This window comes from Schistocerca piceifrons, chromosome 4, assembly GCF_021461385.2.
Source record: "Schistocerca piceifrons isolate TAMUIC-IGC-003096 chromosome 4, iqSchPice1.1, whole genome shotgun sequence".
NCBI lineage: Eukaryota > Metazoa > Arthropoda > Insecta > Orthoptera > Acrididae > Schistocerca > Schistocerca piceifrons.
The window spans coordinates 516,479,851-516,506,262 of record NC_060141.1 but is presented as its reverse complement, the minus strand read 5'-3'; the positions used below and the strand labels follow the sequence as shown (position 1 = coordinate 516,506,262).

The 26,412-nt window shown below is 41.3% G+C and overlaps 1 protein-coding gene across 1 annotated transcript in view; it reads left to right on the top strand.

The window, feature by feature from the left end:
• Positions 1-26,412, top strand: part of LOC124795962 (trypsin-1-like) — a 163,715-nt gene that overhangs the window by 5,060 nt on the left and 132,243 nt on the right. The window contains exon 2 of the mRNA XM_047260043.1: positions 1,780-1,922. Coding sequence (XP_047115999.1) covers positions 1,780-1,922 — 143 coding nt within the window. The remainder of the gene's footprint in view (positions 1-1,779; positions 1,923-26,412) is intronic.

Here is a 26,412-nt window from a genome sequence, read left to right as displayed (position 1 = left end):
CTTGCATATATCGATAGATAATTTCAGGCAAGCCAACAGCAGTGTGGAGCAGGACAATACGACCGCCACGGGATTATCAGGTACGTGGTGTGGACAGGGCGCACGGTCACGAAACGAGAAGTCAGTTTAAAGTACCCCACCCATTCGCACTCCCGGGCGAATTGCAGTCTGAATGAGATATGCATAATAATGTTTCGTCAACTTAGAAATTCCTACAAATTTACTCAATTTCAACCACATTGAAAAAATTAATAAGAAGATACATTGCACCAGCAAATTTTAATTTATTATTTATGATTTGGTGTAACCGCTGTATTGAATTATACTTTTATATCGTAAAGATTTTGTTTTTGCCCTATTGTGATCTGACCTTAAATTAAGTTGTTTGTGCTGTATGTTGAAATAAAAGCAGCTTCGTTCAAGTTTAATAAGAGTCGTCCATGTCATCGAGAAAAGTCTATCAGAGAATTCTCGCTCTACAATTACGCCAATATTTTACAGAAAACTACCGTGTTTTGGCAGTAAATTTTATGATCACATGCACGAAGTAAAAAGTTGTCATACGTGTCACCACAAATGCACGTATTTATCAATTCCGAACTGCAAATCGCACGTCCTTATCTTAGTATCGGTAAAAACAGAAAGACAAAAGACCATTTGTTGGATCGCTCTCGTTTCGCAGGAAACTCTGTGGTATAAAGAAAAAGTATAGTATAGTGTGATGAAATGGAAATATGCAGAACTGCAGAAGAAACGAAAATAGACGAGAAGAAATATGGGGAAGAAGAAGAGAATTTTAGAGTCTGTCGAGAACACACCCCTTTTGGAGGCGAAGCAGAGGCTCATGTGTCTAGGCTGACTGGAATGGTGAAGTGGTCTATTGCTCTATTGAAGAGAACAGTTAATCCTGGATGGCCAGAGAGGGATTTAACTCATTCCGGATATGCGTCTGGTGTGTCAAGCAATGCAGCACTTCGATCAATGGGGGTTTAGAACGAGAAGAACTGATCTATTTAGCACTACTGAGGCAAAATTTGGTCGTAGCATAAAGTGATTCGATTTCTTCTAAAGTGCTTCAGGGTACTAAGTTTTGTGGCATTTCATACCTCAAGGTAATAGAAACGATAGAGACAGTATTTGTTTTGAGTTTTGTTACAGCCAGTATTGTACTTGTGCTACGATTGAGATGAGGTGATGAGGATTACGGGTGTGGAACAAAGTAGTGAAGTACGTGTGAGCTGATAAAGTGATAAACAACGTACAAGCCAAGGTAGTCGACGCTTATCTAGCCGTAACTTGGAAGAGGCTTGATTGTTTTCTTGGATCACCTGTTGTCCGGAGTCTTCAAAGGATAGAATTAAAAGCAAGGCGTCTTCAGGCCATGAATGGCCTACAGGGCCCATCCGACCGCCGTGTCATCCTCAGAGGAGGATGCGGATAGGAGGGGCGTGGGGTCAGCACACTGCTCTCACGGTCGTTATGACGGTATTCTTGACGGAAGCCGCTACTATTCGGTCGAATAGCTCCTCAATTGGCATCACGAGGCTGAGTGCACCCCGAAAAATGGCAACAGCGCACGGAGGCCTGGATGGTCACTCATCCAAGTGCCGGTCACGCCAGACAGCGCTTAACTTCGGTGATCTGACGGGAACCGGTGTAGCCTTTGCGGCAAGGCCGTTGCCTTCAAAGGATAGAATTAGATTCATTTATAATGTTCCAGGACAATTCAAGTGTTATTTACTATCTGAATAACCTTAAGAATGTTTCTTTCTTTTTCAGTATGATGTAGGAGGTCCGCTACTGGTGAACGCGCAGCAGGTGGGAGTCGCCTCCTGGGATGGTTACGACTGTGCCACTGCAGGCTCGCCAGGTGTCTATGCTGAAGTTTCCTACTACGTCGACTGGATCAGTCAGAACGCAGTGTAATGTCGACAGCTCCGCTTCGTTTGTTTCCTTGATATGAACAATAGTTAAGACACTTAAACTTAAGAAAATAAAATTTCCTTTCTTTTTCCACACTGTACGTTTATTTCATTTAGTGCCTGGAAAGTATCAAAACCACTTGCAAAAATTCAATGAACACTGCTTGCCACTGACAACTGTATGCAGTCACAAGAATGATGTGACCTACTCCTTAATAATTTCTTTGAAGGGTCTTTTGAGACGAAACCAAAAGGACAATCTTAAACCCGGGTGTTGTTTATCCATGATTACTAAATGTGTATTTGTTGTATTGCTTATTGTTTGTTTCGGTTTTACTTGTACATGTATGTCAGCATCGATGTATAACACATAAAATGAATGGCTTACAGCCAATGTGATTTGGTTAAGATCTGGATTCAAGTACGCGAGAAAGGCTAAAGTGGAATAGAATTTTTAAATTGCAATTAACTACTTCATTAACTGAAATCGATATTTGATAGGCGAAGATTCAGTGTGCTACTAGTCTGTGATTCAAACTGACATCGGCTTTCCAGCGAAGACCGTTGACACGCTTCTAAAAATCGTTTTGAGTGGCGATTGAATATAATAGACTTGTCTAGCACACACGCACCACCGTGAGAGGTCACAACGACCGTTTCTTTCAGCCAGACAAAGAAAGAGAGATGAAATATTTGAGTAATTGAGAATTCAAATACAGATTCCATCAAAGAGGGAACGAAACAGATGACAGCAATCATGGAAAGATAGCACGCATAATTAAATACCCAATAAATCTAACCGGCAACTTTTACCTCGCTAACTAATTTTCTTGGCAACTGTGAAGGGAGCAATGGCTTCCCAAGATATAGAACTAATGGGGGAGTGATAGAAAAAAATTTCGATTTTCTAGAAGCCGAATTAGTAACATAATTAGGAAAATGGCTCCGAACACTATGGGACTCTACTTCTGAGGTCATCAGTCCCCTAGAACTTAGAACTACTTAAACCTAACTAACCTATGGACATCACACACATCCATGCCCGAGGTAGGATTCGAACCTGCGACCGTAGAGGTTGCGCGGTTCCAGACTGTAGCGGCTAGAACCACTCGGCCACTCCGGCCGGCCACTCTGTTTGGCATTTTCTTTTCCCTTCTGCTGTGGTTTGCTTTTAAAGACTCTGAGGAGGGAGTGTATTTACAAAGAAGGTCTGATGGAAATCTCTTCAACATTGCCCATCTCAAAGCCAAGACCAACGTCAATACAACTGTTATTCGCAGGTTGTTATATGCAGACGATGCAGACGATGCAGCTCTGGTAGCAAACTCAGAGGATGAGCTGCAGTATCTAATCAACAAGTTATTGCATTCATGTGGAAAATTTGGTCTTACCATCAGCCTCCAAAAGAGTAAGATCATGGCGCATGGAACCGCCAACCTTCCATCCATCAGCATTGACGGCAATCCTCTACAGGTATTCGATGATTTTATCTACTTGGGATCTACAATAGGTAGCAACTTGTTTGTGGGCACAGAGGTTACCAACATAATTGCCAAAGCATCGGCTGTTACGGGTGGATTGAAAAACAGAGTATGGAAGAATGGAATACTCAAACTAAAAACTAAATTGCAATTATGTAACGCTTGTGTTATCAGCATCCGTTTGTATAGCTATGAGACATGGACCAATGTTCTCTAATTAACTTATGATGTCCGCAGCTCGTGGTCGTGCGGTAGCGTTCTCGCTTCCCACGCCCGGGTTCCCGGGTTCGATTCCCGGCGGGGTCAGGGATTTTCTCTGCCTCGTGATGACTGGGTGTTGTGTGATGTCCTTAGGTTAGTTAGGTTTAAGTAGTTCTAAGTTCTAGGGGACTGATGACCATAGATGTTAAGTCCCATAGTTCTCAGAGCCATTTGAACTTATGAGTCGCAGCAGTGTTTATCGTGCCAATCATATTTTCTAGCAAAGAGACCCGAGCTTCCTCAACCAATCACTGCAGTGCAGTACACATCCTGTTCTCCAAAAAAAACAGAACCAATGCCCTTGCGGTCCTGCAGCCAAAAACCCCCGGCACATTTCACAAGATGAGGGAAGCTTCCTTGGAAAAACAAGTTCCATCTCGTCCTTAAAACGATTTATTTGGCGCCGTTTTGGCGGGGCGCGGTGGCATCTAAGAAACGCGAAATGTAGAGACTTTCGTCGTCCCAAGGTGTACTGTTCTCGTAATAAACACATTACCCGGAGTCCAGCTCGGCGCCGCTTTACCTTGACCCACACATGGAAAAAGGAGGCCACACTACACTCGCTAATAAAGCAGTTAGGCCGGCGCCAGAATGCCCGGCGACTCCAGTTTCTAAAGAAGTGTCATTCCGCATTCAGCCACGGGGTTCCCACACTCTTGCTTGGCTACTAGCGGAACAAGGCCGGCCGCTAGGCCCACGGGCCGTTTCAGTGACACCAAAGGAGTCTGCGAATTGGGTTGCTGCTCAGGGAAGGTTCTGAAGCTGCGCCTAATGCAATGGTCACCTCGAGCGTCCAAAAATCTGTCTCTATAGCCGAGTCTAGTTCCACTACTGCTACCCAAATCATGCAAGTACTATGAGATCAATCAGTGGTTTACACTAATCCTAATATTCCGTCAGATTAATACCAACCAGTGAAAATTTCGATACACCAAAGGCAAATGAAATTGTGTAATAATCACCGAACCAAATTGAAAGGGGAGATGCCTGACAGGTATTACTACGGCAGTGGTCTGCCCGGAAGGCACAGCCATTTTTCAACCTTTGTTGTAAACGGTCATTCGGTAGTGCTGATGCAGCGATTATTTTGGAACCAGTTCAATGTTGGTCAACACGGTGACGTCCCATCTCGTGCAGCAGTAGTATGTTGGTTCAGCAACTTCAGAACGAGAGGAACGGTGAGATTTGGAACAGCTTGTGAAGTTCTGCGGACAGTTAGAACAGCAGGAAACATCTAAAATCTTGGACAAAATGGTTCAAATGGTTCAAATGGCTCTGAGCACTATGGGACTTAACATCTTAGGTCATCAATCCCCTAGAACTTAGAACTACTTAAACCTAACTAATCTAAGGACATCACACACATCCATGCCCGAGGCAGGATTCGAACCTGCGACCGTAGCAGTCCCGTGGTTCCGGACTGCAGCGCCTAGAACCGCACGACCACCGCGGCCGGCTCTTGGACATGATGTCGAGGTCAGACCTCCGTGTATCGCGGTGTGAAATGATCACGCTTTGCGTATTTCAGACAGGTCATTTGACCGCCTTTTGCATTTTAACTTCTACATTCATCCTTTTCAAATTATGATCTTTCAGTAACTCAACCAAAATTATGAACGGTGGTAAATGTTTGCAGAAAAGATGACAATGAGTTGTGAGATTTTCCTTTAGCGGGTGGTATGAACAAACAAAATTGCCGGTATTGGTTGAAAAATAATCGACGAGACCTCCGCGAGTGGCCCTTGTAAAGCAGTTAGGCCGGCGCCGGAATGCCCGGCGACGCCAGTTTTTAAAGAAGTGTCATTCCACATTCAGCCACGGGGTTCCCACACTCTTGCTTGGCTACTAGCGGAACAAGGCCGGCCGCCAGGCCCACGGGCCGTTTCAGTGACACCAAAGGAGTCCGCGAATTGAGTTGCTGCTCAGGGAAGGTTCTGAAGCTGCGCCTAATGCAATGGTCACCTCGAGCGTCCAAAAATCTGTCTCTATTGCCGAGTCTAGTTCCACTACCCTTGTACAGCGAGAAACTGTGTGGGTTGGATTAGCCGTATTTGGTATCATTGGACCTTACTTTTTTCCGAGAAAATAGACGCACTGTGACTGTCAACTCACAGTGTTTACCTCACGATGTTGCGAGAATTTTTAGCTCTGGAACTGAGAGGATATCAAACTGACCTTGATAATGCTTAATTTCTAAAGCATGGGGCTGCCTCCCTTACCTTAAAAGAATCATGGGTTTTCTAAATGAACATTTTCGAGGTAGCCTCATTTCTTTGCTTGGGCTTGTGGTGTGGCCTCCTCGATCTCTGGATCCTTCTCTGTGCGATTATTTCTTATAGGGCAATTTAAAATCTTGAGTTTACATTGAAAAATCACGGACTGTTGGAGCTCTTTCAGAAGCCATTACTCGATAAACTGGAGAAATTTACGTTGCTATGGTTGGAATGTTTGCGGACAATTATTCCATTCGCCTACAACAAAGTATGGACAAGAACGGTAGACACTAGGATGATTTCTTTATCGCACGTGACTTGAAATGCTTTCTAGTTTATGCGTTATCGTCGTTAAATGACATTGTTTTCTTTAATCTTTGAGAAATTTTAAAACCGAAATTTATTAAAAAAAGTGCAACACTTCCTTTCCCCTAGTGTAGGAACAACAATGGTGACGAAACCAGAACGAGTACACGGTGGAGACCCACGATGAAGCAGCTTCTACACTCGATAGATCGGTTACAGTTTATCGATAGATGAGTAGCCATCTTAGTCGCAACACGTCAGGACATCATTACCTTGGAGCCAAATGTGTTCAGTAAACGCGCTTGTAGGATAACACTGAGTTTTTCGAAAATGCGCGGCGGTAGCGCGCTCTCGCTCCCCGGCAGTACATCGACAACACTGCAGTGGCCTGACTGTCAGCTACGCACTAACGTTCTCGTGTTCTCGTCTCCTCCGCTCCCTCAACGCACTCTGATCATCTATGTCTATCTTCGCTTGAACACGTCTTCTGAACGCTAAGCTTATTCCTCTTGTGAAACTGGATGAACTCACCCTCTTACTTACGTCCGCAATTCAAGTACCAAATTTCCTTGTACAGTCTCCTGGAACCATTTTTAGTCTAGAATTGTGGCCTATAACCATTTGCATTTTGTCAACATTGTTTCATTTCCTCCTTAACGGCAACACACTGAACTTTATTCATTTTCCAATATTCGCTGACTCCTGTAGCAGTAATCCCTGTTCCTAAATACTTTTATTCACGCTGCTAATGAAACACCTGTTTTAGTTCGTGAGGTCTCACGCTAACGGTTTTACGGGTAAGGTCTCATTCATATGTGAAATTTCGCTGAAGGAGTCAGTGAGCTGTAAATACATTTAGATGAACATTACTCCATATTTTCTCTTAACTCTGCTGTCCTGTTCGGATCCATATGACTCCAAAACGGTTATAAATTTCGAATCACATTGCTTATATATCAAACAAACTTTAAAGATTTGACTTTGGATGCGAATGCATCAGCAAACTATTTAGAGTAGTTTGGTCTCAAGCCACAATAATTAAATACCTAACGTTCATGTCATAATGACAAATATTATTGGTCTAAAATGAAATATTTTTTTAGCTTTCTGTTATACTTCAAGGCAATAATTGTTTTTACTTGGAACAATCAACAAGCTTCCCCATTTACAACAAGCTTGTTTCTTGCTTTCACCCAGAAATTGTTTAGTACTTTGAATTATTTCAGTGTTTATTATTTCTGCACAGTTTGAATTGTCACAGTATGGCAATGAAGGAACGGACTGATGTTGATTTGAAGAATTAGTAAAGTCGCCAACATATAAAGGAAAATTTTCAAAATTTGAATGTCACGGAAGTAATGAGTGTGAAAGCAAGTGTTCTGAAGACAGTGATGGCAGTCTACAGCCCTTATAAAATATTGTACGGTCTGTGATTTCACCACTACCTGTGAAGATGGAAGGACAGAAAGGAAGTGAAGAATGAGGGCAGTAATTACTTTCTGCTTCTCAAGGGGCAAATAACTTCATTCTCTGGTAAAGCTTACAACAACGAGTAACATTATTCACAAATAATAATGATGCTCACATTACTTTTCTACAGATTTATGTCGGCCTATTCACTAAGATAAAGACGTTGACTGTCGTAATTTTGAAAAGTACAAGCATAATATGGTCAGCCAATCACCTTATGCAGTTCAAATTAAATGTAAATTGAGATTTCATGTTGGTAAAACTGCGGGTCCCCTACCACATGATAAAAGAAAGTGATCTGATAAATTATCGTTTCATACCTCGCCAATGATGGATCAGTCCGACTTCTGAAATATTTTGCTTCCTCTTGCTTAATAACTGTATAAGAAAAGCTAATAATTACGTGGCAAAAATATAGAGGGACATGTTATATGCAAGGACATGGTCAGGCTTTGAAATAAATATACGAGGTAAATGTTAAACGAATTCAGTATATTCATAGTGAGAGACTGATCTGTTGATACTTATGTGATGATATTTGGAACAATAATCCTTTCTTTTTTAATAAGCTATCTTATGACAGTCAGTTAAATATAACTAGTGGACACTTTCGTCCTCTTTCTCATGGCATACATGAGCCATTCCATGTGAGATCGACACTTATTTAAATAATAATTTTCCATCATCACTTCAGCTTTTGCTAAAACTTGGTGTACTCATAGTGGGCTTTGAGACTAAGAAAGATGTCAAATTTAAACTTTTTATCCCAAACCGTTTCCGAAATATAGTTACATAAAATTTTCTAAAACTGGTCAAAAAAGTATAAAAAGACTTTTTTTAAAATCACTCTTGGAGCTGTCCTAATTGAGCTATAAAGCGGGGAAAAATGTCATTTTGGATAATTTTTTATGTTTTTTTTCAGAGATACATAGGTTCCAATTAATTTTTATAAATACAAGTTGAAACATTGATTTAATTTCTTTCTAGGCTACTTAATTTACAACTCTTAAAATATTTCCATATATACTTAGTGCTGTTGTGAATCACATGAAAAAATATAAATATGGGATAAGAAAGGGTTCCTTGTCTAAAAAAAATTTCTGACTCTTGTTTTACACTAATAGCAGCATTTTGGCCAAATCTACTTTTCACAAATAGGAATATAACTGAAATATATGGGAAGGTGACTTGGAATGTTAGAAACATCAAAATATTATCACCTTAAAACAAAACCAGTCAGCATATTCCATAATTTAATTTAGCTGATTGCTTACTTTAATTTTATACAATTTAAACAAATAGCCAATTAATAATAGCCAATAGAGAATAGCAAATTAATTGGGAAAACTAAAATATTGAACATAGGATCTATAACTGCAATTTAACTTAGGTATGAAAGAATCTAAGAACTGATGCAAAATTCAGGTCCAAACATTCCACTTCGACACAGTTGAGTCGCCGTATGCAGGCTGAGCAAGTTCGTTGCTGTTTATGCATGCAAGCTAGGAACATGCTGAAACAAAGACAGTCTCCCTCCAACCATGCACTTCTTGTCTGAACAATCACTCAGTGACTGCAGCTTTCGCTTCTTATATTACTGTTCGTAAGCCGTTATAGTGCAACATGGTATTAGTGTAAAGCAGTTATTACCCCTACATTCAACATTTTTGAATCTAAATATTTTTGTGGAACTTGGTATTCTTTTAATAGTTCATTTACAAGTAAAACTACAGCTTGAAGGAGAGATTTAAGTGATTTTTGTGTCTATATTGAACTTTGTTAAAAGTGCAGTGGTGTAAGAGGGCACTGTTTTAATGCAATGAAAAAATATTATTTCTTTAGAGACAAAAAAAAAAGGTGAGAAGAGGCACAGTGTATGTGCCCGAGTTATATCCACAAATACCTTATGGCTCTATAAATTGTGAAAACTGTAGGAAAGACATAACTGAGATGAAGAAAACAGAGACAATCAATGATAAAAATGCTCAATATCAGGATTCTTCAGCATTTGAGTGAATCATTCCAAACCGAAACCCAGATTTCACTACAAATTCAGTGTTTGTTCAAACATTTCATACATCATTTCAAGAACTAGGTGATTCTCTAGTTGATAAGGAAAAACAAGGTCTAAACACTGTGCCAAATGAAAAATTAAAAAAATTCTTCCCAACAATTGAATTGCAAATTGTTGAATAAATGTCAAAAGTTTGAATTTTCGTTTTTTCATTTAATAGTAAATTTAAGAGTATAGCCTATCGTTTGGCGTTGAAGTGAAACACTTCATGCTCCTACAAAGCGATTGTAGCTGCTGTCATTTCATGGAGGCTATGCTTTTCTATTGCTGGACGACAATTATCTTCTTTTCCTATCTCTGCATTGAGGTCTCCAATATTTATTTTCACAACGTGCCCAGGGCGTCCGTCGTAGGCTCCTTCGAGGTTCTCGTAAAAGGCGTCTTTAACCTGGTCATCTGCTACTTCTGTAGGTGGATGCACATTGATCAATGAATAGGTTATGAATCGGGTCTCCAATCTCAATTTTCAGATTCTTGCTGTTATTCCAGTAAATCCACGCACTATATGTTTAATTTTTTGTGTTACAGTGAACCGTATACCTAATTCATTTCTGCTCTCTGTACCATGGTAGAGAATTATCCAGCTTCCCATATCGTCCACTATTATTATTCCATCTTGTTGTGTATCACGCGTCCCTCCCATTAGTTTACCTCTATTTTTCTTAGAATTTCGAGCATCTTGCACCATTTTACATTGTTGAACGCTTTTTCGAGGACGACGTATCCTATGAACCTGTCTTGAATTTTCATTAGCCTTGCTTCCACTACCAGCCGCAACGTCAGAATTGCCTCTGTGGTGCCTTTACCTTTTCTAAAGCGAAATTGATCGTTATCTAACACAACCTCAACATTCTATTCCATTCTTTTGTATTTTATTCTTGTCAGCAACTTGGATGTATGAGCTGTTAAGCTGATTGTGTGATAACTGTCGCACTTGTCAGCTCTTGCAGTCTTCGGAATTGTGTGGAAGATATTTTTCCGAAAGTCACACGGTCGCCGGACTCTACACACCAACGTAAATAATCGTTTTGTTGCCACTTCCCTCTAATGATTTTAGAAATTCTGATGGAATACTTTCTATCCCTTCTGCCTTATTTGATCTGAAGTCTTCCAAAACTCACTTAAATTAAGATTCTAACACTGAATCCCCAGTCTCTTAAAAATCGAACACTTGTTTCTTCTTATATCACATCAGACAAATCTTCCCCCTCACAGAGCCCTTCAATGTACTCTTTCCACTTATCCGCTCTCTCTTCTGCATTTAACAGTGGGATTCCCGCTGCACTCTCAATATTACTACCCTTGCTTTTAATGACGGTGAAGGTTGTTATGACTTTCCTATGTGCTGAGTCAGCCATTCCGACAGTCATTTCTTTTTCGATTTCTTCACAATTTTCATGTACCCATTTCGCCTTAGCTTTTCTCTGACTTCCCTATTTAGAGATGTCCATTCCTCTTCAACTGAACTGCCTACTGAGCTATTCACTGTTGCTGTATCTATAGCCTCAGAAGAGTTCAAGCGTATCTCGTCATTCCTTAGTACATCTGTATCCCACTTCTTTGCGTATTCATTCTTCCTGAGTAATCTCTTGAACTTTATCACTACTAATATCACTACTACATTGTGATGTGAGTCCATATCTGTTTCTGGGTACGCCTTACAACCCAGTATCTGATTTCCGAACCTCTGTCTGACCATGGTGTAATCTAACTGACATCTTACCTATCACCCTGTCTTTCCCAAGTATACTTCCTCCTCTTGTGAGTCTGGAACAGGTTATTCGCTATTACTAGCTCAAATTTACTACAGAACTCAGTCAGTCTTTCTCCTCTCTCATTCCTTGTCCCAAGCCCATATTCTCCTTTAACCTTTAGCCGCGTGGAGCGGCCGCGCCGCTTCAGGCGCCATTTCACGGACTGCGCGGCTCCTCCCGCCGGAGGTTCGAGTCCTCCCTCGGGCATGGCTGTGTGTGCTGTTCTTAGCAGAAGTTAGTTCAAGTTAGTGTAAGTAGTGTGTAAGTCTAGGGACCGGTGGCCTCAGCAGTTTGGTCCCTTAGGAATTCGCCCATGTTTGAACATTTTTTCTTCCTGTAACCTTTTCTTCTGTTCCTTCCCCTACATCTTTATTCCAGTTTCCCATGACTATTAGATTTTCATCTCCCTTTATGTACTGTATTACCCTTTCAATATCTTTTTATATTTTCTCTATCTGTTCATGTTCAGCTAGCAACTTCGGTATGTATACCCAAACCATCGTTGTCGGTGTTCGTTTGCTGTCGATTCTGACAAGAACAACACTATCACTGAACTGTTCACTGAAACACGCTCATTGTCCTACCTTTATATTCATTTTCTGTTGCTTCTGATATTGCCCTATACTCATCTGACCAGAAATCCTTGTCTTCTTTCCACTTCACCTAGACTGAGAGTTGGATTTCCCTTTTCAGATTTTCTACTCTCCCTACCACATTCAAGCTTCTGACATTCCACACCCCGACTCGTAGCACGTTATCCCTTTGTTGATTGCTCAATCTTTTTCTCATGGTCACCTCCCCTTGGCAGCCCCTCCTAGAGATCCGAATGGGGCACTACTCCGGAATCTTTTGCCAAAGGAGATATCGTCATGACACTTTTTCAATTAAAGACGACGTGTCCTGTGGGTCTACGTTACGTGTCTTTAATACAGTGGTTTACATTAACTTTTGCATCCTCACGCCGTTCATCATTGCTTATTCTTCAGCCTTTAGGGACTGTTTCCCACCCCAAGGACAAGAGAGTTCCCTGGACCTCGGTCCGCTCCTCCACCCTGTTTACAACGCCGTTGGCAGAATGTGGGTGACTTCTTATACCGAAAATCTTCGGTCGCCTAGAGTTATCAACACTGAAAGACATTACTTTGCTCCCTTTAATTTCACATACTTAGGATAAACTATGTCATACAAAATACTTCACTTTATGCAATTCTTCATTTCCATGTAAAGGTTAAACACTGCTAAAATACTCTGTCTGTTCTGCTTCTACGTAATCTCAGATTATGTTTCCGGTACCTTTCAGTTGATATCCATTGAGTTGATTTTAAGGGACCCTGTTGTTGCCTGTGGCCTTTGGTGCACCCTCGTGACAGTAATGGTATTCTGGCCATAGAACCAAGATGAAACGATGCTCCATCGAGTTCTACTATACATCATTCCAATTCAACTTTGGTGCAATGTGCAACTAGGAAACCTGAACCGATAATGACTGCGTATTCCCTGCTGAGCACGGGTAGAACCTCGACATCAACTTAAAAGTTACCTTCCCCCATTTGGAAATAATTTATGGTTAAAATGAGTGAATGTACATAACCCTCAGTTATGCTGATTAATGCTCAGTGTGGTTGATTTAACTAAGTATACCCTTATTAGCGACAGGAACCTGTGATCTGGAATCTATGTAACCAGACAGGAAAATGTCTTACTCTCACTGGACACACCACCGCCTTCCTTGTTTCAATGCAAGGAGCAAAGTCTGCCCTCTGGCTGTTTTCCATACGTCTGGAAATTTCTGACCCTAGAATTCTGCTCAGAATTCTCAAACCATCCACATGCACCCCCTTGATTTCTTTGCAATTAAGCCTTATATCCCCTATGTGTTCACATCCAAAACATTTAAAATCACTATTAAATACGACCTTCTTTTCCCGGGGCTTGGTGACCTTACCTTTGGGTAGCACCATCGTTTTTTCTGCTGCTTTTCTGGAAATTCGACGAGAACTCTTGCAGATATTTTTGGCTGTAAACCCTGTAAAAACCTGTCATTTTATTTCTTCTCAGCTCCCTGCAAGATTCCTTTTCCGTGATTGATTCCCCACGTTTTTGGAACAAACTTTTAAGTTGCTCACTGTGATATCTTCACGTATCCTTCCTCCTACACCCATCTACCAAGCCTTGCCTGATGATATCGAACGACTGTGTTTCCATATATATTTAGGAGCACACCTCGTAAGTTTTAGCGTGGCTGCACTCAACAGCTGCACATACTCCGATTTCCCGACCTAGCAGTTGTTTCCAAATTATCGAAAAATACAAAAGTATCCTTGCCCCATTTAGATACAAAATATAATTAACCTATACAAAGTTTCTGGGGTCCAGGATATCACCATTTAGTTGCCTTAGTTCTGCCTGTAACTGATCTACTTCATTTACTGACGGCTGAATAGCGCCCCGAACCTAACGTAGTCCTGTATTTTGCCTACTTACTACCACTCCAAATAGGAATCAAACAAAACACCATCCGAATAGCACGCTAAGATTCTCTCCTATGTGAAGATGCGGGCAGCTGAAGGCGACAATGACTTCTTTATTTCCACTTGACTACCATCAGTAGTAGGCAGCAAGACGAATATGACAATATCTTCACTGAGGTGACATCCTCCAGCTACTGACTTCATGCTCTGCGCGCAGGGTAGCTGGCGCTCCGTCGTCGGATTTCGGTGTTTCCTATCCACACTGAGTGTGGCTGGTGGCAACGGCTACAGTGACTACTTGATCTCTTCTACTCTGAAGTCATCAAGAAGTTTATTAGACAGCAAAAATGGCATTTTCCAGTTCATTCATTGTGAAGAGGTCTCAGAGGAAATTTTTCTCATACCCCAGGGTTCATTCGCGTTGTTCCAGTATGCTACGACCTTTAGTCTTACCATCCATGATAACTGAGCAGTAGTCTGGTCCGTAGTTATTGTGGTGAAGTGTCTAGGTTGCGCTGGGTCAAGCTAAGATTTTCCAGGCCCACACAGTATTTACCAACTTGTCCAGATTCTTTGCCAGCGAGGTGCCCTTAGCTGTACCATTTACTGAGATGTCTTACTACAATTCCTTACTAACTTGTGTAATGTCATCAACAAATGTGTGTGTCTCAAAAAGACACTTGTAGCTGTGCGCCACCTGTTTTCTGTCGTCATTCAGTCCTAGTACACAGCTAATTCTACAGTATTTTGGGATGATCCGTCCTGAAACACTCTATAAGCTTTAGATGAATGTCTCATACATTTCAATTTGCGATGGGATCTTGGCAATTTCTTACAACTTTTTGATGAAAGGCATCTCTTTAGCACTATTTGGAATGTAGGCTATTATTGTGTGGGAGGGATGGACATAGCCATCTTCTTCACACAACTCCCAGCCACTTTCGATAACAGGAAAATGTTGTCTGGGTTGTCCACTCTCATCCACCTACCGCTGTTGAAGGAGGCTGGCAATACTGGATCACATCATGAGTCCCTGCCCACGTTTCCAGTTTTTCACCACTGATATCTGTATCTACGTAATCCCAAGTAATTCGTGGGCAGCTTTAGCCACTAAGGATGCAGTTTACATCTAGGAAGTTGCAGACGCAATTCACAATTTAGCAATAATAGAGTGTAGGCTGAAGATTAAGAAAATCGTCTGAAACAATGTGTGTGGAAGGAAATGGGATACTGAATTACTGAAGAACGATGAAAAACGTTTGAAGTTCGTTAAGAATGTGGATGCTGTGATAGGGAATACCGAAGTAGGCAGATCCGTTGAAGAGGACGGAACATTTCTAAAAGGGGCAGTCCCGGACGTTGGACTGACAAATGTATGTACAAGGAAGCTAATTGTAAAGAAACCCTGGGTAACAGGAGAGATACTTTCGCTGATCGACGACAGAAGGAAGTAAAATAATGTTCAGGGAGAGAAAGTACTACAGTGATATAAATCTCTTATGAATCAAATAAATAATATGTGCAGGGCAGCCAAAGTGAAAAGGCTGCAAAAAAGATGTGAAGAAATCAAAAACAAAATGATCGTTGGGAGGAATGACACAATACACAGAAAAGACAAAACAACCTTCCATGAAATTAAAAGAAAGGGGAGGAACATTAACAGTTTAGTGTGAAATCCTCTGTTAAACGCCGAGGGGAGAGCGGGTAGGTGTAAAGAATACACTGGTGGGTTTTCTGAGAGGCAGGACTTGGCTGATGACTTGATACAAGAAGAAATAGTTGTCGATATGGAAGAAACAGGTGATTCAGCATTAGAGTTGGAACTTAAAGCACGTCTGTAACACTGGAAAGCAAAAATAGGGCGGAAAGGGTAGATAACACTCATTCTAAAATGTTTGGGATCGGCAACCTCTGGACTGGAATTTATGAGAGTGGCGACATATAATCAGACTTGCGGAATCATGTCATCCAGGTAATTTCGAATACACGTAGGGTGGATAAGCGCAAAATTAGCGCACAATCAGCTTAATATCTCATGCATTAAAATTGCCGACAAGAATAATGTACAAAAGGATGGGAAAGAAAACAGAGGAAATGTTAGATGACGATCATTTTGGCGGATACAAGACTGAAGAAAATAATGACAAACTATTATGATATGTGGAGCTAGAAAAAGCAGTGATACGTAAAACGTGGGAGAAGTTCTAAATTCTAAGGAAAATAGAAGAACCTATGTTGAACAATAGGACCGGGACGAAGTGGTGGGAATAAAAACAGTGTAAGACAAGGATGCAGTCCTTCACCCCAACTGTTAAAGCTATACATATACCGAATACACAGTGAAGGAAGCAAAATCAGAAAACTCAGGACTTGACCAAGATTAAGATTGAGTTCTCGTCGCCAAATGTAAGGTCTTGTCCACTCGTCTCTTATAGGTGCCTAAACGGTGCTGCATTCTCGGAATGCTGTATAATAATTCAAGCAAATAACATTAATAGTTTTATTTCAATAAAGCAGATTGACAATACTTAACTTGAATGTACAAAGGTGTCGCAAGTGATGGGCGACATGCAACTTAAATCCGAGTCCTTGCTGTATACAGTGTTCAAAGGGCAATAGATATGGCTCACTACAATCTGATATCGTAGCACGCTCTGCTCGGCCGCGCTAACACTGTGCGAATAATGTCCACCAACATCCGGCCACGGCTGGCAGGAGCGGCACTTACACTCCTGGAAATTGAAATAAGAACACCGTGAATTCATTGTCCCAGGAAGGGGAAACTTTATTGACACATTCCTGGGGTCAGATACATCACATGATCACACTGACAGAACCACAGGCACGTAGACACAGGCAACAGAGCATGCACAATGTCGGCACTAGTACAGTGTATATCCACCTTTCGCAGCAATGCAGGCTGCTATTCTCCCATGGAGACGATCGTAGAGATGCTGGATGTAGTCCTGTGGAACGGCTTGCCATGCCATTTCCACCTGGCGCCTCAGTTGGACCAGCGTTCGTGCTGGACGTGCAGACCGCGTGAGACGACGCTTCATCCAGTCCCAAACATGCTCAATGGGGGACAGATCCGGAGATCTTGCTGGCCAGGGTAGTTGACTTACACCTTCTAGAGCACGTTGGGTGGCACGGGATACATGCGGACGTGCATTGTCCTGTTGGAACAGCAAGTTCCCTTGCCGGTCTAGGAATGGTAGAACGATGGGTTCGATGACGATTTGGATGTACCGTGCACTATTCAGTGTGCCCTCGACGATCACCAGTGGTGTACGGCCAGTGTAGGAGATCGCTCCCCACACCATGATGCCGGGTGTTGGCCCTGTGTGCCTCGGTCGTATGCAGTCCTGATTGTGGCGCTCACCTGCACGGCGCCAAACACGCATACGACCATCATTGGCACCAAGGCAGAAGCGACTCTCATCTCTGAAGACGACACGTCTCCATTCGTCCCTCCATTCACGCCTGTCGCGACACCACTGGAGGCGGGCTGCACGATGTTGGGGCGTGAGCGGAAGACGGCCTAACGGTGAGCGGGACCGTAGCCCAGCTTCATGGAGACGGTTGCGAATGGTCCTTGCCGATACCCCAGGAGCAACAGTGTCCCTAATTTGCTGGGAAGTGGCGGTGCGGTCCCCTACGGCACTGCGTAGGATCCTACGGTCTTGGCGTGCATCCGTGCGCCGCTGCGGTCCGGTCCCAGGTCGACGGGCACGTGCACCTTCCGCCGACCACTGGCGACAACATCGATGTACTGTGGAGACCTCACGCCCCACGTGTTGAGCAATTCGGCGGTACGTCCACCCGCCCTCCTGCATGCCCACTATACGCCCTCGCTCAAAGTCCGTCAACTGCACATACGGTTCACGTCCACGCTGTCGCGGCATGCTACCAGTGATAAAGACTGCGATGGAGCTCCGTATGCCACGGCAAACTGGCTGACACTGACGGCGGCGGTGCACAAATGCTGCGCAGCTAGCGCCATTCGACGGCCAACACCGCGGTTCCTGGTGTGTCCGCTGTGCCGTGCGTGTGATCATTGCTTGTACAGCCCTCTCGCAGTGTCCGTAGCAAGTATGGTGGGTCTGACACACCGGTGTCAATGTGTTCTTTTTTCCATTTCCAGGAGTGTATATTCACTTCTTGCAGAGGTCGCTCCTGTCGTGGTACGGTCCTTGCCAGCGGGCTATTCGCTGACGTCGCCTCACTGCTTTCTCTAGTCTTGCGTTCTTCCTCTTCGCTCCGGCCCTAGTGGTTACGCCAGAACGCAGGCGAAAGTATATCAGTGATAAGATTCACTGATGCCGTTACTATCCTCAGTGAAAGTGAAGAAGTACTACAGGATATGATGAATGGAATTAACAGACTAATGACTACAGATCTTGAATTGAAAGTAAATCAGAAAAAAGAGAAGTGGTGTGAAGTAGCAGAAATGGGTTTAGAGAGAACTTAATATCAAAACTGTTGATCATGAATTAGAAGAATTTAAGGGAATCTGCTACCTTGGACGCAAAAATAACTGTTAACGGGCAAAGCAAAGAGAACAAAACCGGCAAACTTCTATAGGCACAGAGGGCTTAAATAGCCAATAGAGGTCTATTGGTTTCAAACTTAGGTCCTTAATTTGAAGAAGAAATTCTTGAAAATGTACGTTTGGAGCACAGTATTGTATGGTAGAGAGTAATGGATAGTGGTAAATCTGGGACAGAAGAGATTTGAGGCATTTGAAGTCGGGTGCTATTGAAACCTGGGGTAAATTAGTTGCATTGATTAGGAATGAAAATGTTCTCTGGTGGCGAAGAAAGGAACGTATGAGAAACACTGACAAAAAGAAGCAGCAGGGTGATGTGGCATATATAAACCCATCTGGGTATAAAATCCATGGTACTAAAGAGAGTTGCAGAGGATAAAAGCTGCAGGGATGGAAACAGATTGGAGTACATTCAACTAATAATTGAGGACGAAGAATCTAAGTGCTACTCTGACATGAAGAGATACACTGAAAGAATTTCGATGCTATCCCTTTCAGTTAGTGAAGTTTATGCCAGAGACATATTTGACTTGCTGAACACTGTACTGCCATATTGTTCGGGAGATCTCTCGAGAACAAGCTTCATGCCAGCGATCTTGGACTGATGACTGCTATGATTCCGATGAGGTTCATCAACAAGAAAAATGTCAAATTTACATTACTTGCTCAAAACAGCCTATATGGTGTTTTTAGCATGGAAAAAGCCGTCGATGTTTATCTAGACCGTAACAAGTAGTCATGAAAAGGACACTTTGTGGAGATTAGTTCATCCGCGTTGACAAGATGTGGAACGATCAACCGCTGCTATTAAGCGAGGTTGCCGAGGGTGTGTCCGATTTTACTGATTTTTCAGCGTGTAAGTGATATAACCTTCACGGTGCAATTATGAGATTCGTAGGAGCTTGAATGTTTGAAGGCCGATAAATTTTATTTTTTGATACCTATCGTCTTTGAAAGCGAGAGAGGAAGCGGGAGGTCGACGAGCAAAGTCTTCAATTTATTTTTCTAGATATGACACGGTTTAGTCAAATCCGTAAGAGCGTAAACACTTCACATCGATAAAAGTAATCTAGAAGTCTGTTGTGAGGATATCGTGCAATTTACCAATCGAATTTTATTTAAAAAGTCACTTGAAAACCTAGTCCAGCGTTTCAACCTTTGCTTTGCTACCTTCACATTATCGCTGCTTCGTCCACGAGTGTCTAACATTTATGTATAACCAGAATTACTTTGGGTTTCGTGATACATCCTTCAATAATGTTCTGCTACGGTACTCGTTGAAAGCTTTGCGCATTGCTCTCTAGTCTCGCCATGCTTTATTTTACACCTATTTGCAGTAGTTTCTCTTTCTCTAGAACTTTGTTTGTAGTGACTGTCACCCACTGAGCGCCCCTCTCATCATGAACTGTTCTCCTAGTTGCATATCTATCAACTGTGTGGTAAACATTTCTCCTAAACCAGGGCCACCGTTTTTAGACCCCCCTTTCCAGAGCTAAATCCCTCAAGTTCTTTATTTACGTACAACATAACTGTCTCATCATCTAATTAGCTGAAAGTACTATTCGTCTGCTTATTTTAGTTGTATTTTCCTTTGATAATCATTTTTGCTACAACTGCCTCATGGTCACTGACACCAGTTTTATTGTGGACGTCCTTAAAAAGGTAATGCTGTTGTTGCTATTAGACCCAATATATCTCCATTATAGGTGCGGTTGTAAGCAATCTGTACTATGTAGTTCTCAAAGAATACCCAGCTGCAAAACTGTAATTTTCCCATTTGATTGTTAGACGATTAAAATCTCCTCCAATGATGATAATATAATTGGGGTAATTCCGAACTAGTGAACAGGGGTTTTGTCTAAAGTTTTCAACTACATCTAGAGGTGAGTCTTGTAGTTGATAAGAGAATTCGATCGTAATCTCATGCTCATCCTCGGTACTGAGTCTTCAAAACAAACCTCCATGTAGTCTGAGTGTCTATCTCGGTGGATTTGCGTTTCTTGTCTACTGAGAAACGTATCCGACCTCCATTTACCATTAGCCAATTATTTACATATATGCATAAATTTTTCGCAAATATCTTACTGCTATCGATATTGGATTTTAATCAGTTTTCTGTACCAAGTATAATTTGTGCTATAGTAGGAGTAATAAAAACGCTAAATTTTGAAAAACAATTAATTTGTGCCCCCGGTTTCGGTGTTACAAGGGACACGTTCTTCGGACAAAATTAAAACAAAATGTTACAGCATAACGTACCAAAAAGTACGAAAGCTGCGGTCATTCCTGACAGAGTCAGATAGTCAGAATAAAAATGAAAAGTCAAGATTAAAAAAACTGTATAGCAGGCTTGCATCTTATCACCATTTGTTTGCGACTTGTACGTCTAAGAAGCAATAAATGAAATTACTTACAATACGTTGTCAATCGAATGGAAACACAGTTAGTACTGAATCAGGTTTATGGATGAACAGAGCAAAGAAAACTCTAGTGAAACGTAGTGGGGAAGAAAATAGCGATCTGCTTAAACTCGAAACTATAAACGAGTCAGTAGCACAAAGCGTGAATGAATCATCTCATGCAGGAAATACAGGCTGATCGACGTTAGGAATGTACCTGAAGTTGATCACCGGAGACCAACAATACTTTGTTAAATAAAAGAACACAATTTGAATCAGTTACTGAGATGGATTTTAGAATGGAACTGGTCAGTAACACACTTTCAGATTTATTATACAAGTCAATAAACTCAATAAAGTCACGGCTCAATCCAATAACATTGTTCACACAACATAAAATTTTGATATTCATTTGCACTTAAATAGACGGTCAATTATATTTTGTCGGTATTCCAACGTAAAAACTTGCAATGAAAAGTTGCTTCAGACAGAATATTGTAATATAAAGACTTACTTCATAATGTTTAAAAAATATTCAAAATAATTTTTGTTATTATTTCACCAGTTGTTTTGATCACTTTTAGTATTTATAATGTCATTCAAGAGAAGTGCTAATTATAGACAAAATGGTCTTCGATGTATGGATCAATTTAAACACATCCTTGTTAGCAAAATACTTTGCTAATTTCCTTGTCTCTCTGGAGCATTTGCAGTACTTCTTGTTGACAAGGGTGTTTTGATTACCAGTGTGGTGTTTGGACAGACCTTTCCCTAGAAACGTACTTCTTTTTTTGTAAATCAAGACCGGCCGTGTTATGAGGTGTTCTTGAAAACAAAATATTAAACCACGAAAATAAACAAGAGCAAAAGTTTCTAACAAATTATTTTAATTTTAATGCAGAGCCAAATTGACATACCTGAATCGTTCCTATTCAAACAGATATACACATCTAGATATACTGTGCCAATGTGGAGCATCAAGAAAAATACAAAGAGAAACAATGATAAACAATAGAAGCATAAAAAATACAAAGCGAAACAATGATAAACAATAACCCGTTTTGCAACTTATTAGGAAACACAACAATAACTTGCCACTCATTTCTGTGCACTCAGGATACTGCGAGCTCTTTAGACACACTAACCAATGTTCATAGCTAAGGTCTGCAGAGCGTTCCTAAATATTACATTCATCCCATTCCAAAAGAACAGATTTTCATCGGCTTCAGAAGATCTTGAAACTGTACTTCAGGAGAGTCGTAGTGAAGCGTGGGCCATCAGAAATTTAAAAAAAAGCAGCAACATGAAAATATTTGACATGTGATGTTACTAATAAAAATCAAGTAAACGGATTAGAACGAAGTACCAAAAAGAACAGGTCACGACAGAAGCCTGTCAAAACAAAGCAATAAGGGAAAGATTAGTGAGATATCAGGTGTGGCATCACGTAACAGTTAACTAGGTGGTGAAAGGGTCAGAAGAAACGAAGAATAGTTGATGTAGACGAAGACCAGAATATAAAAAACCATCCATATTGGATATTGAGCGTAACACTTTTGTAGACACGAAATTATTTAGTGAAGGGCAGCAAAAGGTGGAGGACAGCGTCAAACCAGTGAAGAGATCGATAACATAAAATGCTTTTTGAGAAATTACTACCAGAATGTTCGCAAGCCGAGTAATCGTTCTCCATGTTTCCATCGCCAGACAGCACCATTACTGCGTGCATGCTGATCCTCAAGGTCAGTGGAGTTTTGATTGCACTGGGACTCGCTTAGGATGGCAGCTTTCACATTACATACGATTCTGGTTCATAAGGCAGCTTTCTCACCAATGTTTTTGACACATATTCAGCTGAAAATGCCTATGGCGACAGCTGGTTTTCCACAGCCAACGTATTCGCTGACATCTGTAACATATCGCGACTAGCAAACGTGGTTTTTGTTATTAGTGATATTTGCTCTCAATGGCGCAAGAATACGAACGTGTTATACACAAGCAACTTTAAAAACTTTCGTCGCCATTCTCTTTGGCTCTCTGCACTAATTAGCTGCTTTTTTACAATTGCCATTTTACTGCTGTTAGACGGAAAATTAATATTTTCAGATTTACCGTAATACGATGATTAAACTACGATTATTATAATTTGCTTCAGAAATTTGTTGTTTTCATTTAGAAAAGAACGTAAGCAGTTGGTGTAATGTAATCATTCTGATAACTAATATTTTTTATTCACATCTACATCTACATCGACATCTACGTGATTACTCTGCTTTTCACAATAAAGTGCCTAGCAAAGGGTTCAGTGAGCCACCTTCAAGCTGTCTCTGTACCATTCCACTCTCGAACGGCGGGCGGGAAAAACGAGCACCTAAGTTTTTCTGTGATGATCATTCTCCCTATGTAGGTGGGTTCCAACAGAATGTATACGCAATCGGAGGAGAAAACTGATGATTGAAATCACATGAGAAGATCCCGTCGCGACGAGAAACGCCTTTGTTTAAATGACTGCCACTCCAATTCACGTATCATGTCTGTGATGCTATCTCCCCTACTTCGCGATAATACAAAACGAGCTGCCCTTCTTTGTACCTTTTCGATGTCATCCGTCAGTCCCACCAGATGCGGATCCCAAACCGCACAGCAATACTCAAGAATAGGGCGGACAAGCGACGTTAAACAGTCTCTTTAGTAGACCTGTTGTACCTTCTAAGTGTTCTGAAAATGAATCTCTCTCTTTGGTTTGCTCTACCCACAACATTATCTACCCACTGGGGGCCAAACCGCACAATAACTCTGGATTCGGTGTGGGGCGGCGGTGGGATTAGTGGACTGCTGTAGCCTGGTGTGGGGTTGGAACCACTGAGGGCTACGGCGGGGCCGAAGCCTCTCCGTCGTTTCTAGGTCCCCAGTTCCATACAACACAATACAATACAATACCATCACTTATTATTTTATGTGGTATATATATCTCTCAAATGCCGTCGACACTGTCTCCTTGAAATCATTTATCTTTTCTACGCGTACATGATCAGATGGGAAGGAGTGAAGACTGCCTCTTAGAAAGGCGTTATGAACATTTTATCGGCTTTATTAAATAGATATACTTTGCGTTTCTTTTGATGGTTGTAGGTGTTACGGTATTCAGCCTAGCAGCAACTGCCTTGTGGTCGCTAATCCCTGTATTCGTCACGATACTTCCTACTTGTCCAGGGTTATTTGTTGCTAAGTGGTTAAGTATGTTTTCGCGTGTCTCCAATGACATCGTTGTCGACGAGACGTCAAACACTTATCTCCCCCTCTTATTACGACACAAGAAGTAATCACTAACTCATTAAATGTTTTAATTATTTCAGTTTACATCGAGAGCTTTTGTTTATTTAAAATAGTCAGATGTCATTATAGCTGCATGTAATGACATTAGCTTGCCATTTAGTCTCTCCAGGAACACAATTGCAATGGGTTTTACATGGAGGCGTGAGATACACTGCTTGAGTTTCTTTTATCCAGTTTTGAAAGCAGGTATAATTGCTTGCCACAACATTCATGATTTGTTCCTATGCACAACCACAATGGCATAACATTTTCTCAGTCAAAAACGAAGATGAAAACAGAGACACAAATAAGATTACAGCAGCAAATGCACAGAGGCCGAACGATGGAAAGCTTAAGGCTCTGCTCGGCGACCCAATTGGTTCTGCTCTTGTGTTGTCAGCAGTCTTCAGTTTCTCTACGTCTACTTAAGAATTTGCTACAGCGTCTTTACCGCTTAGTTAAACCGATGTTGTGTCTTACCTAGAGTCTCTCACGTAATGTTATGAAAGCAGTTCAGTCTCTACTCTTTTAACGATTTTCTACTGAGATCGCTCCCAGTCTCCCTTAAGAGTGTCGAGGTTGCTGTCTTCGTGAGCAGTGATGTTGAAATGTTTACTTTTCTCTACTGGTGACTGTTGATGTATTTCTTTGTGATTGTTAATACCGGCTGCTCCAACTTCGAAAGTTTTACTTCCCTTCCTTACTGATCTGGCCCGTAAGTCGTATATAGATGGTGATGACTTCAATCTGCCCTCGATATGTTGGCGAAAATACATGTTCAAAGTCGGTAGCAGCCATAAATACCGTTCGAAATCGTACTAAACGCTGTCTCCGAAAATTATTTTGTACAATTAGTTCTGGAGCCCACTAAGTTTAAACATTTGCAAGAACAAACTCAAGCTTGTAGCGTCAAATAACCCTGAACGAAGTGGGAGCATCATGATGGTTACAGAGATTAGTGACCACAAGTTCGTTGTAGCGGAACTGGATACCATAAGGCTTTTTAAATAACCGCTACCAGTCACAAACTTTGTTAGCCTATTTATTTAGCGACATGTTTCGAGGAAACACCTCATCTACAGGCTAAAAGACATTACAAAAACAATTTTACAATAAGATCATACTGATGTTACATAGTCTCTTCATAAATGCCGTGGTTATCCTGTTTAAGAAGAGAAAACTTAGTAAGGGGCGATGTCACTTTGTCTCAAAGAAACCAGAAATAAACACAAAATGTATCTTTTTGAAAAAGCAAATAAAATTTCGTTTGACGCGTTCCTAAGAGACAGGCAGATTCCTCCGAAAAGCTTTGTAAGTGTAGACCAACTCTGGCTTAAAATCAAAGAAATAATATCTACAGCAATCGATAGATTTATACCAAATAAATTAATGACGGGACGAGACCCCCATGATGCGCAACACAGGTCAAAACACTGTAGCAGAAGAAGCGAAAAAACCTTGCCAGATTTAAAAGATTGTGCAATCTATAAGATAGGTGACATTTCACAGAAGCTTGTCATTTAGCACAGTCTTAAATGCCAAATGCTTTTAATAGCTTCAATAACTAAATTCTGGCTAGAAATGTTGCAAAAGTCCGAAGAGATTCATGTAAAGTACACAAGTGGCAACACACAATCAATAGCCACACTGTGGAACAGTGGTGGTAATATTGCCAATCACCAATGACATTAAAGTAGAATTACAAAAAACGAGTTTTCGAAATTCTTTCATGAGCGATGGAAAAAGTACGTAATCCAGAATTAGAAGCAAGAATTGCGTCAACATAACTCTGAGGTAGGTATCCTCAGTGTAGCGAAGCTGCTTAAATCGCCTAATAAAAGTAAGTCTTACAGTCCAGAATGTACATCTCTTAGATTACTTTTAGGATATGCTGATACTCTTATAATAGCTCCACGCTTAGCAGTTGTATATAAAGTACGATCAAAAGGTTCCAGATCCAAGGCTGTACAGTCCAGAATCGCTGTGCCAGTCAGGTAAAATTATCATGTGCATAGAAGCAACCATCCCACCGATTAAGACAAGGTTGAAGATGCCCGTTTGGTAAAACATCGTGTCCTGTTCTGTGAAGGAGATGGCAAATGCCTGCTCCACGTTCATGTCTGACAGGAATCGTCGGCCCTTCATTGCCTTTTTCAGAGACCAAAATTGTGGAAACAGTATTGAGAGAGATTAGGAT